We start from the raw sequence: 14,548 nt of genomic DNA, 5'->3' as shown, positions 1-14,548 counted from the left end.
TCACATAGTGCTTTATACACAAATGCACAGATAAAAATTTCCATTAATGTATGTTGACTCTTTTGGTTCAACAGGAAATATTTTAAACAGCCTTTTTCACAAYTATTCTGTAACTAAATTGAGGGAACATTTGGTGCATGTTAGTATTTCACAGTTTAACTTCTGAGACTTAAAAAATAGACCAAGCTGTAAAGGGGCTTTGTAAGAATTAGAGCAACAGGTTTCATTAGGTTGGGATATCACTGCTTACTGCAGGGTAGGAAATAGCATGGTTCCAAGGGCATTAAGAATGCTAGCTAATAAGGAAAAGAATTATTCAGCCAAGTACACTGAACAAGTACACTCCCAGGACTATATTAAGACAGCAAAAAAAAAAAATTTTGAATCAAATTATATCCAGGCAATGACAYACATTAACTGCACAAGTAGTGGAATGCTCACAGACTGGGACTGCTGGAAAAAAAAAAGCAAATATAAAAAATATGTTAGAGAAAATAATCACATTGASAAGAAAAGGAACACAGAGAACACACGTTAGCTTACATTTAAAAATACAAGTGCCATGTTTAAGCTATACATTTTTCTATAAAAATAGAAACTTCTCAATGTTTATACATTTCCATATTACAGTAAAAATTAATTTTCCCTAGAGCTCCCAACATAGGAACAGCACTTAAAAGGCCTTAATTTTACATTCAGGTCACGCAGTTTACCAAGACTGATAATAATGAKTGAGAACAGAACAGCCTTCAGTGACACGGGTTCAAGTTCTTGTTTGGGATCTGAATACATAGTCCTTAACAAAGAAGGAAAAAAAAGATACTTTAGAGTTTATATGCAAATTTTCACTGAGCTGGTATTTTCAATTAAAGTTCAGTTACGGTCACATTTTGATATGTATGTCTGATCTTCCTAACGATTAACATCAGTGAAACTAATGAAAGACCTCGACCACACCAGATTAGGAGCAGCTCTTCTGTTCCAACAATCATCTCCAGAGCGGCTCAAAAAAAAATCTCATTGTGGGCTTGAAGATCTAATTGTTGGCACTTGTCTGTGGGATGGTCACAGGATATGGTGACAGGATATGGTCACATCAGCCACAGCAGATGCTCCAAAGAACTGACTGCCAGCCCCACAGAACCATAGCACCAGAAAAGGAAACACTGTGAACAAATTTTGTCTTATTACGTCTTCTTAATGTTTTTACTTCACATTAGTTTTACTTCCCAATGAAGTTAAGCCCTCTAGTGGTTAATTATCAAATAGCCACTTAGGGGAAAAAAAAAAAAAAAAAAAAAAATCAGCCCTTCACCACCCAGGTGGACACCAGCCCACTTCAACTAATATTTCTCATTTAGAAAACAAGCCCGTGGGAATGACATCACTCTATGGGATTAACAGGGCACTTTCACAGGATCAGAGTTAAGTTCAGAACACATTTTTATTATGTTAAGAGCTTTTTGTTTGAAGAAAAAAAAGAGATGTTATCTCTGGATATATTAGTAGCAATGCAAGTTTTATCTTCAGCCTTTCCATAATAGAGCAACAAAGCAAAAATTTCCAATTGTTACAAGCTGTTCTGTGGGCAGCACAACCAATAAATCTCTTTTCCCTGTGACTGTGAACCCCTCTCCTTTTGTTACCGCGCGGGGTATTCTATCTCCCCATAGTGCCTCCATGACTTTCACGTCACATGAACTCTGAATCCTCTTGTTCCCTGCATTTGACTGGTCTAACAGTTAAACAAGAATCAGTTTTGGACTAGTCACAGTATATTCTACCTATGTGCCAACTGGCAGGTTAGTACCCATTTCCTAAGCAGTCAGTGAGCCACTGTTTTACAGTAACCATGTGAGCCAAATAGAGGCTTACTTTTTTTTGCTGAAGCTAATTAACATCTATCAAAACACCAGTTTTCACAAAATTCATAGGAATTCAATAATCAAATCTAGAGTTAGCCCAACCTCAAAAGCTGTAGGTGTGTAGCATCTTTTCCTTAGAAAGCCAAACTATAGGATAAAGTAGAAACTGTGGAACTACAGATTTCTGTATTGCCACCACTGGATGAGAAATAGGTCAGATTTGAGGGAGGGACTGAGAAAACCAAACTACTACAGAGAGGGGAACCCAGCGCGCGCGCACACACACACACACACAGAGAGAGAAAGAGAAAGAGAGAGGGAGAGGGAGAGTGTGTTCTGGAATAGAATACATATTGTTCACTTAGTATCAGACAAAAAAAAAATAGTATGTAAATTGGCAATAGTATATCTAATCATCCCTTCCACTTCAGGGAAAGGGCAAGAGGTTTGAATAAGACTTCTCAGTTTCTGCTTAGGTCATGTAATGCACTATTTTGTGGTAGACCCTGAAAGCTAAGGAGGGAGATGGATACAAAATTTATTTTCAGAACCAATTCATTCAAAGTTACACATTTGACTCTCTGGTAACTACACTTCAAAGCACATTTTAAACTGCTTTCTACAGAAAAAAGGAAAAAGACATCATACAAGTGTTAATAGATTTTTTTTTTTTTGTCCTGATCCAGGAAAAGTATTATTTCCAACTCCYCAGCTAAACTCATAAAGGAAGTCAGTTTAACTTTTTGTTGACTGGGTACTCTGAAATGACCTACCTTTAAACGAGAAAAGAAATCTCACATTAGAAAAAAAGAACACTTAAATTTCAAGGTGCTTCTTTGTAGTTCACTRTTGTCATACTAACATATGATAGAAAAAATACCTAGCTCACCTAGCAATTTAATAGAAGTGAGGCTCTTGATTTAGTCTCCAATGTTTCTTCCAGTTCCTTTCCAAAAAAAGTTTTCAAATATGGGAAAAAGTTATCTATAACACTTATCTATTTACATGTCTATTGGATCATCTCATATCCCAGGTCTCATTCAATTACACCTAACATCAGTTCTGGAATGAGAATTTGGAATGCTTCACTTACTGAAAAAAACAGAATTTTTCCAACATTTCATGTGTGATACATGCCCCCTAGCTAAATCTTTCCAAATTAATGCAGTATTTTCAGCTTGTTCATGTTGCCTTAAAGCCTTCAATTGCCTTCCCTATGTCATGACATAAGCAACAAATCTGGCTTCCAAATCCAAAGTTTTTATTTAAAAAAAYCATTTATATACTACTACTGCAAGTTCACCTGCCTCTGTGCTTGTACTGAGTGAACAGGTAGCCAACAGATGAGTATCTCAGCCCAAYATCATTTGTAATACAGGAAGCCTTTTCTACATTCTACAATTACAAAATAGTATTTCCATACCATAAAATATACTGGCTTTGTTATTTTAGCTATTTCCTACATTTCTATGCACTAATCCAGAAAACTCTGCCTCTGTATAATCTAGAAATAGCTGGTGCAGCAAGATTTCAACAAAATCTCTCTCTCTATACACACATATATAACTGCTCTGGTTACCAGAGTTTTGACAAAGTAAACTTGAAAGTCTGCTTTAACTGCTATGCTGATGCACATACCCAAAAAATAGGATAAAGTTGTGCATTTATCAGAAAAAAGAAAATAAAAATTCATAAATAGTAAGAAGGTTTTCTTTTATTGCCGAACCCCTATACTATTTATTAGGATTTACTATGAAAGCCTAGAAGAGAACTGCAAACAGTCCTCTGATTTTAATACCCATTAAATATAATTAATATCCATTGCGAGCCAGAGCGAACTTACATATGGCAAATGCATCTACCCCCCCCACACACAAAAATTGAACATGAAATATTTATCAAATTCTTTTCATGTTTATTGACTGTCACAAGACTGCAGAACGACTTTAACGATAAGACTTCTGGTAACGTGCACGGGCACCAGGTCCTCCGAATTTCTTGGACTCACAGCGGCGCGGATCTGCAACCAGCAGAGTCCTATCGTATTGGATTAGAATATCCTTGATCTCTTTCTTGGAAGCTTCATCAACATCTGTAAGAACAAAAAAAAAGAAGTTTCAGAAGGAATTAATCTATACTAGCATTTATCATAGATTATCATAGACTGGTAAGGTTGGAAGGGACCTCTGAAGACTATCTAGCCCAGCCCTCAGCCCATACGGGGATCGAACCCACAACCTCGGCATTAGCAGCACCACACTCTAACCAACTGAGCTAAACCTGCATTTCTCGCATTAAAACAATCACAATCAATACATTTCCATTTAAGGCTAATATTAATCAATCACAATCAAAACAATGAACTTACATTTTTGATAGTAAGCCACCAATGCTTTGGAAATAGCTTGACGGATAGCTGTTAAAAAAGATGCATCAGTAAGGACACCAAATGCACTTAAAACTTCAAAATAAACACTGATAGTGTCAATTTCAGAATACTACTTGAAGCTTGCTTTGTCTCATTTTCTGGCAAATTGTCTTTTCCTTCCATAATCTCCCCTTCCCCACAGTCCCTGTGACCTTTACTTTGGTCAATCAGAAGGCATTTATGCTAACAGCCCATCTTCAGTTCATTTGCTGATCTCACAACTGTCAGCTAGTCAAGAAATTGTACAAGGGCAGCCTAAATCACCTTCTCTTTGGAGTACTAATGTAGGCTCATCCTCCACTAAGTGGTCAATTTTCAAAATCCTTAGAACCATATTTCTGAAATGTCTATACTTTTCAGTAAGCATACACTTTTCAGCAAACATACTTTCCAGTAGGTTCAAATAGTTAGTAGAGGTAAGGGACAATATGATGGCATGAGCATACTTTAATAAAACAAACAGCTAATGTGCCATAGCATTCAGAACTCCAATCAGGAACATGGGATTATGCTGTCCTGTTATCTGTCAGGACATCAAGATCATGTTTTTAATGAAAAATTTTCTGAAAAATTAATATTGGCAAGTTTGAGACTGAAATATGTCCCTGCTCTTTCTATAGTGTCAACTCCATTACAYTGACCTAAACCCAAACTAGAATAGCAAAGCTAATCTACCACTTGTAAAAAGCAAACTARTACAAGTGCATTCTCAACAGGCTGCATGCAAAACAACTGCTCCATCAGTCAGAGGAAAGATGCTTCTGAACAACCTGGAATTTTAAGACTGAAGATACAACTTCTAATGGTATTTTCTCCTTTCCCCTTCCAAATATCTGTGTGTTCAGCTACATTTCAACAGTCCCACCAGGTTGTGAGATGCCAAGATTGGTTTCTCAAATTTTCTCAGTTGTCATAAAGCTAGTTCATTCAACTTATCTAGATACTGCAGCTCTACAAGTAAACTACAACCATCAAGTCCACTTAAACAACTACATTTGCGTATTTATGTAAAAGAAAAAAAAATCCACACTGGGATATACAAGTTACCAATCTGAACTCAAGTCAAGCTTGAGMTTTTCTAGCTCATATGGAAGGTTCCTCACGATATCCTACCATAGATTTGTGCTACGTGGCCACCACCCTTTACACGGACTCTGATGTCAACACCAGCAAAGCGTTCCTTGCCCAGGAGAAGGACAGGTTCAAGCAGCTAGGAAAAAAATAGGAAAAAGAAAAAGTTAAGAAAAGTAATTTGTGATCAGATTCAAGCTTGTAATAGGTTTTGCAATGCGAAGTTACTAAATTTTCTTAAAAATGCACTCCTGATTTTACAAAGATCCAAATTAAGTACCTCTCTTGCAGAGTTCTTTGACATCTACCAGTATGGACCTAAGCACAATGTTACAAAGTTTTGAGTTTTTTTTGTTTGTTTGTTTCAAAAATCCTAATGACAAAGCATATGCATACAGCAATTAAGACCAACAGAAATTAATTCCACAAATAGAATGCCATAAGAAATCCCATGGTTCTTCTCTACTATTTTTTATATTTGATATCTAGTCAATCTTAGATTCTCTYGTCAATGGTCAAATGGCTACTTACTAAGCCCTAAAGAAACTTCAAGTGGTTTTAAAACATCAGTTTCAATTAAAAACAAACTAATGTGAAGTGCTGAAAAAYACTTCTGATATCAAAACTATCATTTAATTTATGCAATCTTTTTTGTTCCATAGTACTTCATAGTATCATGCTCAACTGTCTCAAGTTGTTTTATATATATATGTATATATATACACACATACACACACACATTTTACTGTATCACAATTACGAAAAAGTTGCTGAGAATAACCCTGAAATGTCTTTATACAATGTGAATAAATTATACATTAATCTATTTAGGCAAGAAAACATTTTTGCCCTTCAATAAGTTAATCATAACAAGGGTATTTTTTTCTTTTCTGTAATGAAAAGTCTGTATTTCAGCTCATCAGGCAACCCACAACAAAATATTTAACACAGCCAGTAAGGCTTGCAATTCTTTTCCTTCCCAAGCAATTAACTGTACAAAAATACCTTAATATCCAAGAAGGGAAGATGCTTACTTTATACTGCAGAGTTCTGGGCTCAATCATTTCCAGAGGTCTTCCATTCACTTTAATGAGGCCATTTCCTCTCTTGCAGTGAGCAACAGCAGTTGCAGTTTTCTAAAAATCCAAATGTACATTAGAACAACAGTTCATTTGTTTCTACATCAGCAGTGCAAAGAGACTTCCTGTGAATTTTTAACCATCTACAAATCTTAGTTTAACACCAAAGATTAACATCTTGCACTAAACAAAGCAGTCCCATTTCCTGCATTCCCAGCGGTTCACTCAGAACATTAAGGCATTATCTTAGTAAACTTACACCAAGTTTGACGTTAAATGTGGAATAATTAGTTAACCAAGTTAACCAAAGTTAACCAAGTTAAACRTGGGAAGAAAACCTTTGCTGTGCTGCAACTCAGCACTTCAGCGGCTCTTCTCTTCACAAGAGCCTGTTACCAACGGCTTTTCGGGCCAGTGGATCTCAGCGGCGCTAATCTTACTTTGCTACCACCACCATCTCGTTTAACATGGCTCTCGGGATCCAGCGACGACAAACCGCGCCCATGCGGCCTGGCCGCTCCTGAGCGCTCCCCAGCCAGGAGGAAAGAGCTCCGACCCAGCGGACCCGGCCCCTCTCCCTGCGGGGAGAAACCCTTCCCCTCTTTCGCAAGGGCCCCAGGGCAGCCGCCCCGGAACAGCCAGGCCACAGCGTGCTCCCGCGCTCCACGTGGGCCGGCCAGCAGGCCTCACCGTCACCGGCTCCGCCGCGCAACGGCTGCGCCCTGGCGAAGGCGCAGCCCCGGTGCTCGGGGTTGGAGCCGGGGCCCCAAGCGCCTCAGGCCGCGGCGGGCCCGGAGCGAGGAAGGCGGAGGGGGCCGCASCGCCCCAACCTCACCTTGCGCCCGAAGACCTGGACGCTCTGCAGGGGGCCCTTGGCCGGCATGGCTCCTCCTGGAAGACAGAGAGGAAGGGAGGCGGCGTTAGGGGGGCGCGGGCCGGGCGGCGGGGCCGGAGCCCGCGGACACTCACCCTCCCCGCGGCGGCGCCTCAGCGAAAAGGAGCGACGGGGTTTCCCGGACACTTCTCAGGGGCGGCGCGGCCACAAAGCGCAACCCTCTCTTCCGGCAGTGCGACAGAGCGCCCGGCCGCGCTTGGCGGCAGCCCGGCGAGGGGCGGGGCGGGGCCGAGCGGAGGAGGGGCGGGGCCGAGGGGTGACGCGCGGCGTCCGTTAACGGCCGCACGTTAACCGCCGTCCCTGGGCGGGGCGAGGGGTCGCGTTTGCGCGGGTGTTGGGTCGGCGCGTTGGGCCGGTCCCGAAAAGTAGCTTCTGTCAGCTGAAGGTTTCGTGCTCGCTTAACAGTGCTGCTTTTGGCTCTTCGCTTGCAGGATTTCGCCGGGTTTGGCGGGAGGGARCACACCTACCGCTGCCGGGGGGGAGGTTGTGCTGGCGCCGCCCGGAGGAGGCTGCGAGTATGGGCGCAGCGCTGCTGAGGGAAGCAGAGACGATGCTGACTGAAACAGTTGATATTTGCCAGGGGGAGAGGGTGGCTGCCTAAGTTTTGGCATTTCTTAACAGCCGTTTGAAGGGCTTCTTGAGGAGGATAGGGAGGAGGCACAGCGTGAGGAGAGGCATTCTCGAGTCACTTCTGAAACTTCCAGCAYTGATACCGTGTTGTACCATAATTAGGTATCCCAAACACAAGCAGAACCCAGCTGGGCTTCATACAGTATAAACTGAATGAAGTTACTGCATGCCCAGAAAGCTAACAGTGGGGTTTCTGGTCACTGATGGGCCTTCTTGAGGTGCAGCAGTACAAATTCAGTAGATACCTTTCTTCCAGAAGCTTAATAAATTGCAGGAGAAGATAAAGCATTTAAACTGTATTTTACAGTAACATCATACATTGAGGAGTATTCAGGCAATTCTTTATATCTGCTTAAAAGATCGGTGGCCATTATGCTTAAGATCAAGTCAAGAATTTCTGCTTAGGTTCCAGGGCCATTTGCACCATTGAACTGAACTTTTATGTCTGTTTTCCTTATTCAGTATTCATCAATAGAACGTGGAATTGAAGTCTGATCCAAACTATAATATTTTATTTTAAGGTTTAGTATTTAGTATGCAAAATTTTCCAAAAATACAAAAGCAGAAGCTGTGGATTAAACAAAGTCACGCTTCTTAGATATTTTAAACAGTAGAGATTTAAATTACTTTGATTAATGAGAGAGTTGAATGTTCAAATGAAACAATTGGTTCCTCTGTCTTTGGACAGAATTTTCAATACTGAACATTAGTCATCAGTCATGTGAGGATTTAGACAAGCACTTAGCTTTATGCAATTTGAGTGATTAGTTCTATTCAAGTGAATAGTACTGTGCAGAGTGTGCAAGATTTAGCACATCTCAAACCCCCAATTGTACAAAGCTGTAATGTGACCTCCTTTTTTTTAAGGCTAGTTTCCTAAGGAACAGTGTTTATGCAGTCATACATGCCCATCATCCATTCCTTCCCCAACACTTGTGGGAAAGAGGGAATGATGGCTAACTTGTTGGCCAGTTTCAGCTAGGTTTCACGGAAGAATGGAGGCTTCAAAGTCTACGTATTTCGTGAAAATAGGTAACTAGGTTTAATAAAAATCTTTTACTTGCATAATGAAAGTAGAAGTTGTAGGAGCTGAAATATTAGGCATCACACAACTTATATTGAGGTGACAAGAGAATAAATACCTCCTAAATAACCAGTTAGACAAAAAGGTTCAGTGGAGACTCAAAGCMAAGGGTGATCCATTAGTAACTGAGTTTTGTTGTGTTCAGTGTGCTTTTAAAAGAAAACAAATCTCAGTCAGTTCCTTTTGTGGGTCTTATTTTAGATCTGCCAATGCAGACCCATATAGAGGCTTTTCCAGTGCTTGCTTATATAAAGCTTACGTTTTTTGTGCTTGTGTTCTTAGGACCTGCAGAATTCATCCTCATTCAGGTACTAGTTTACTGCACACATCTACCTCGAGCTAAAAACATTCATCCTAGAAGAAACAGTTTACAAAACTAGTTGTATGCCTAGCTATAGGTACACATACCTATCTTTCTGTTTTCTGGTAGCAAAACAGGAAGGCAAGCATATATTGATAGCATAGCCTAGAAAATAAGGTTAAAGATGTTGTGAGGTGTGTTTCTCTGGCTTTCTAGCTTATAAAAATGGGAATAAGACCCAAAAAGCATTTAATTTAGAAATCTCATGGTGCAGAAATTAGACTATAGGACAAGAGAGAAAATTAGATCCTAAATATCCCTGTATACAAGGAGAACCACTCTCTCTGGTTCTCTCTCTCACTGACAACGGCAAGATGGAAAAAAAGCTTCAAGAAGAGGACTGTACAGAGAAACAGAAACACCAATAGTGTCTGCTTAATTCTACTGAGCACAGAGTACTTGGTAATGTATTTGTAATTTCAGAAAGGGTAGCAGAGCAAGAATCTCCAAACACAGCTACAGACTCTTGTCTTCACAGCTACAGACTCTTGTCTTCACTTCCTAAAATAATTGTACCTGTGGAATGTAAGACACTTGTTTGACAGCCTTTTTTTACCTTACTTTGCACAAATGTGAAAAGATACAGTATGCCAAACAGTGAATAGTCAGGCCCATAGAAATTAAGGTGCATTTGCTGGTAAGACATTCTTACCAGAAAGCATCTCAAGAGAAAGAACGCAGGTTTGAACCCATCTTGTCAAGTAATTTTTATTCTTTTCTAACAGGAGAAAAAATATTTGGATGTGGCTTAAATCTTAGGTCCCTGATTTCAAAGTGATTCTGTATTGTCCTAACAGATGTTGTTTGGTATCCTTGGACTCACAAGTATCTTTCTACTAATAAATCTTCTAAAAAGCTGTTTAGTGGGCTTTCAGGAATTGAGAGTCTCAGTCTCTCACTCACTGGCCTCCAGTGCTTGGGCTGCTTTGACCTCATTGCAAGCTGTAGTGTATGTTCTTGGGACCTGCTCTCCTCCCACAAACCAGGTATGTTCATTCTGCTCTGACAGTTTGCTGAAAATAGTTGCCAGCAGCATATAGCAATGCAGGGGAATATAGCTTGTCTCCTGTGGTTTCCTCTCTACACTACTGAAGCACAAATACTGTCTAGGTAATGTGGCTCCAAGGGGAGGAGGGAAGGAAGGGAGTGGCAGAGGTCCACCAGGCAGAATCTTAGTGAGCTAGGCTGAGCCTTACATCTGTTTGTTTGGCATTTGCAAATTTGCCAGTGTTAAGTCTAGGGAAAACTTTGGTATCAATCAATTGTTCATCAATGCTGTCAAGGTAAAGTTGCGTAACTAGTGCACTTTAAACTCATACTCTTGAACTACGTGAACGCTAATGGTGATTTTATTTGGTGTCTGCATACAGAGACACTCAGGAGTCAAACCTATTGAAAATTATCTCTTTTTGGGGGAGATTAGCAGACTCTATTCATATCCAAGTTACACAGTTTGGCATTTAAAATAGTGAGTGACTTGACTTTTCAGTGAAATCATGGTGTTGGTTTTCCACTTGGACTTTGTCATCTTTTAGAAATCAGATTCACATGAAGTTCAAAAGGTAAACATTCCAGGAGAACAGCATTTTAGCTTTCACTTGCACAGAAGTATGTAACTACTGAGAGCGTAACAAAGAGTCAAGGTCAATGTGTTAGTAAGGCCAGCTGTAATATGATTCTAAATTTCCTCCTATTTAAAAGAGAGGAAATTAGAGAAAGAAATTTCTTTTATCTCTACCTTCCTCATGTAATATCTGAAATATTAATAGAAAGGGGAGAACTATGCCAGGATATGTTCAGTTATTCCTATATATGTTGTTATATAACATAAAAAAGAGAGTTCTAAAAGTARAAGGATATTTAGAGAAAATAGAAAATACGAAGAAATATTTCTTCAGCGTAAACCATGATCACATAAAAAATTCAATGCCAGCTCTCRATAGGTCACAGGTTTCTATTGAATTATCTATTGTGGATTTTTTTAGCAGAATGGATCATTTTAACCAGTGAAATATTTATTGATACTTCATGCATGAGAAGTACTGAAATAAAACAAATTCCCCAAAGTTTTTACTTCAGACAGCAAAATCATCACTCCAGACCTCAGAAGGTTCCTATTTTGTTCAATTTATACATTTTGAAAATCAGTGGGCTCCTTCACTGAGAAGTATGAAATAYTGCAGTGAAGAAGACACTGATATGCTCTTCTATGGCAATTCTTACTATCTCTTAAGAGCTGGAGTACCAGAACATAGTTATCATGTTACATTTTGCTATTGATGCATGTTTGATGATWAAGTGTAATTAGCTAATGGATCCCATTGCTTGCTTTTTACAGATTGTATTCATCCAGGGAGCAGCTGAAGAATTTTCTAAACTCAATTAGTGCAAGAATGCTGTGACCAATGGAAAAATGTTTGATGCATGCCAGAAAACAAATCTTCCCAGCTCTTAGAAATTTTGTTCTGAAAACAAATAAGGATCACACAAGATTTTCAGATTAATAAATAATCTTTTGTAAGGAAATATTTAAAGTCTAAAGCAAAATTTTTCATTTATTATCTTTCTGTAAGAAAGCTGTATAACGTAAGTGCTGGAACATAAGGATATGGATTATCCTGCTTGCTGTGAATACTGACTCCCATTCACAGACTATAAAGGTTTATGTCACATTGAGATTGAAGACACATGCCAATTAGTAATGTAGAAATTGATAAGCATATTCACAAGTACTCCAACATTGTATGCAAATAATGAGCAATACAGTAGATCACTCAGGACTCATTCTTAACTTTGCTACTTGGGGAACATCACAGTTAATTTTTTTAACTTTTTTTTTGACTAAATAGGATAGTTCTTTCRGTCCAACAAAAAAAAATCCAAAACTCAACCCTGGATCTAAACATGTAGACAGTCATTAAGGCAACATGAATTACTGCTCATTTTTTTAGCAATGTTACTTGATTTGTTGGTAGTATCTGATAAAATGTTGTGACCCAAATTTACAACAGGCATCCTGTTTATAACAGGCTGGAAGTGCATGTATTCAGTTAACATGGTTTAGCCGGAAAGTGCTTATTAGCTGCTCATTCTAGAATATCTCCCTACATTAAAGGCAAAAATCTAAAATCAAAGATTTGGAATAGGGATTTATCTATATATGATCTGTATTATAGTGAACAAGGCTTTAGTGAAATTTAGTTGACAGTAAATCAGAATTACTTTCGAGTCTTTTCCTATATACCTACAGAAACTGTTCTGAAGTATGTGTGTGAGTTCATACACATTCTCACACTTTTAAATATCAACAGGAATTAAAGTTATAAGAAGCTGACTGGGAAGCGACCCGGTACCTCCAAGCTACACAAATAAGCTAACAAGTAAACAGAATTGCATACATGAAACTATTTTTTTTAGAACAGAGTTGCATCTCAAAGCTTCCTGCTGTAGTCTGCTGCCTCTGGAGGCTGCTTCTCCTTTTAGTTCCCTTTTTTAGAAACTAAACACAGCAGGGTCCAGTGGGATCCAGCTGCCCTTTCTCAACTCTTCTGCAGGGAGACGAACTGTCTTGGGTCTTAGCTTCCACAGGTCTGTTAGGATCCTTTCCACTTTTCAATGTGAAAGAAATCTGAGAAGTGAATAGAAACGGAGGCCTATTTTGGATATGCTTCTTGCTGCAGTTGATTTAGCCGTGTCCAGATTGTAAATGCTGTTTAGCCCTCCATGATCTGTAGATTTGCGTTTCCCTTTAAATCTCCCTTTTGATGTAATGCATACAAGAAAACCACCATCTTCTAACATGACAAGCTGTGATTTTTGCTACTGACTGCGTAAATAGACTATTAATTATGCACAGGCTTCATTTGCTGAAACATCAATCACCGTTTAAAACAGAAAGAGGTAGATTCTGTTAAGTTATATTAATCTCTACTTAGGTCATTTCTATTTTTGATTTTGAATCTGTTTGTTGTTTCAAGCAAAACATTTTCCATTGCCTGTAGTAAGAGGGCAGATAAGGCAGAAGTATCAAAGCTCATGAACTGTTGTATGCTTTGTGACCTACCAGGGAACTGAGATATTTTCTCCAGAAACTGGAGCAGTTGAACTCTAAAGGAGGACAAACCCTTTTGGCAAGGCGTTGTAAGGGCTCCTGATGGAAAAACTTGTTTGTGAAGCAAAGAGAGCGAGTTAGCAGAAATGCAGTAACTGTTCAGCCCTTAGTACTAAGGAAAAGTACTAATACATATTTTTTCACACAGGGCTAAATAGYGGTAGGTTATCTGAACACTACGTAATGGCAGGAATTTTGGAATTGTCAAACTCAGTGAAGTCCGTATCTGGTGTAGAGTTGTCGCAGCGGCTGTTACCTGTTAGCAACCGTAACCCTTGAATTGAGACAGGGGCCAATGAGTCCCCAAAGTATTGTTGTATGTTGATAGCTTATGTAGTTTAAAGTAGTCTGTCCACCCTAAWAAAACGCTTTGTTCAGGGAAAGCAGGGAAGAGCAGAGAAGTCTTAGAATTTGGTATCTCCAAATAGCTCTCCTGTAGTTCTCTTCCCTCAGCTGCTCCCAAGGGAATCCGGCCTGTAATATCTACCCACTGGTTGAATTACAAGCAGTTCACAGAAACACAAACACACACAGCATTACAACACATGTATTAAAATGACAATTTTTTTACAAGATCAAAAACAGATAGAAAAAATAAAGTGCTGTGGGAAAGCTTTTACCAAATAAAAATGTCTGTGGAAGCTTGATCATATGTGGGCCTGTGAATAACACTCAGGAGACCATAAACTTTAGACAAACCAGATGGTTAGACAGCGGACCAGATGGTTTTATTTATGCAGACAAAGTTCACATTTTGTTAGGTACTTTGTTCTTCTGGAAAAGGTTTCACACACAAAGTAGAAGAATTATATACATGGTAGCTGACGATGGACTGGAACATTCGTACAAACTTAARGCTCAGCAACTAGTTCATCATTGTCCTTGCAATAGAAATATAATTGTAATTACCTCATCAGGATACTCTTTGGCTGCTCTAGTACCCGGTGTTGCTTCTTATTTTTACTGCAGTAGCATTCAAAGGTTTTTGTGAGGATTGTGACCAGCCTTTCTTATGTGTTATGAA

At 39.2% G+C, this 14,548-nt stretch overlaps 1 protein-coding gene across 1 annotated transcript; it reads right to left on the bottom strand.

Moving 5' to 3' along the window:
* Positions 1 to 3,757: 3,757 nt before the first annotated feature.
* On the bottom strand, positions 3,758 to 7,513 carry RPS16 (ribosomal protein S16). Its single transcript, XM_085307646.1, has 6 exons — positions 7,413 to 7,513; positions 7,279 to 7,334; positions 6,399 to 6,500; positions 5,407 to 5,503; positions 4,234 to 4,281; positions 3,758 to 3,957 (listed from the first exon to the last, which is right to left on the bottom strand). Exons 2-6 carry the CDS (start codon positions 7,324 to 7,326, stop codon positions 3,812 to 3,814), a joined length of 441 nt encoding a protein of 146 aa, XP_085163772.1. The 5' UTR covers positions 7,327 to 7,334; positions 7,413 to 7,513; the 3' UTR covers positions 3,758 to 3,811.
* Between the last annotated feature and the right edge of the window lie 7,035 nt (positions 7,514 to 14,548).

This window comes from Rhea americana, unplaced genomic scaffold, assembly GCF_003343005.1.
Source record: "Rhea americana isolate MKP2758 unplaced genomic scaffold, rheAme1 scaffold_260, whole genome shotgun sequence".
Taxonomy (NCBI): Eukaryota; Metazoa; Chordata; class Aves; order Rheiformes; family Rheidae; genus Rhea; species Rhea americana.
Note: the sequence above shows the minus strand (reverse complement) of the source record. Positions and strands in the feature narration are given on the sequence as shown.

Bases quoted from the DNA above. Each gene is read 5' to 3' on its own strand.
- RPS16 (XM_085307646.1), bottom strand. From the start codon at position 7,326: ATGCCGGCCAAGGGCCCCCTGCAGAGCGTCCAGGTCTTCGGGCGCAAG. The intron at 6,501-7,278 runs GTGAGGTTGGGG...TTGGATTTTTAG, and splicing joins TCCAGGTCTTCGGGCGCAAG to AAAACTGCAACTGCTGTTGC. The intron at 3,958-4,233 runs GTAAGTTCATTG...TTGTTCTTACAG, and splicing joins GGTGGCTTACTATCAAAAAT to ATGTTGATGAAGCTTCCAAG.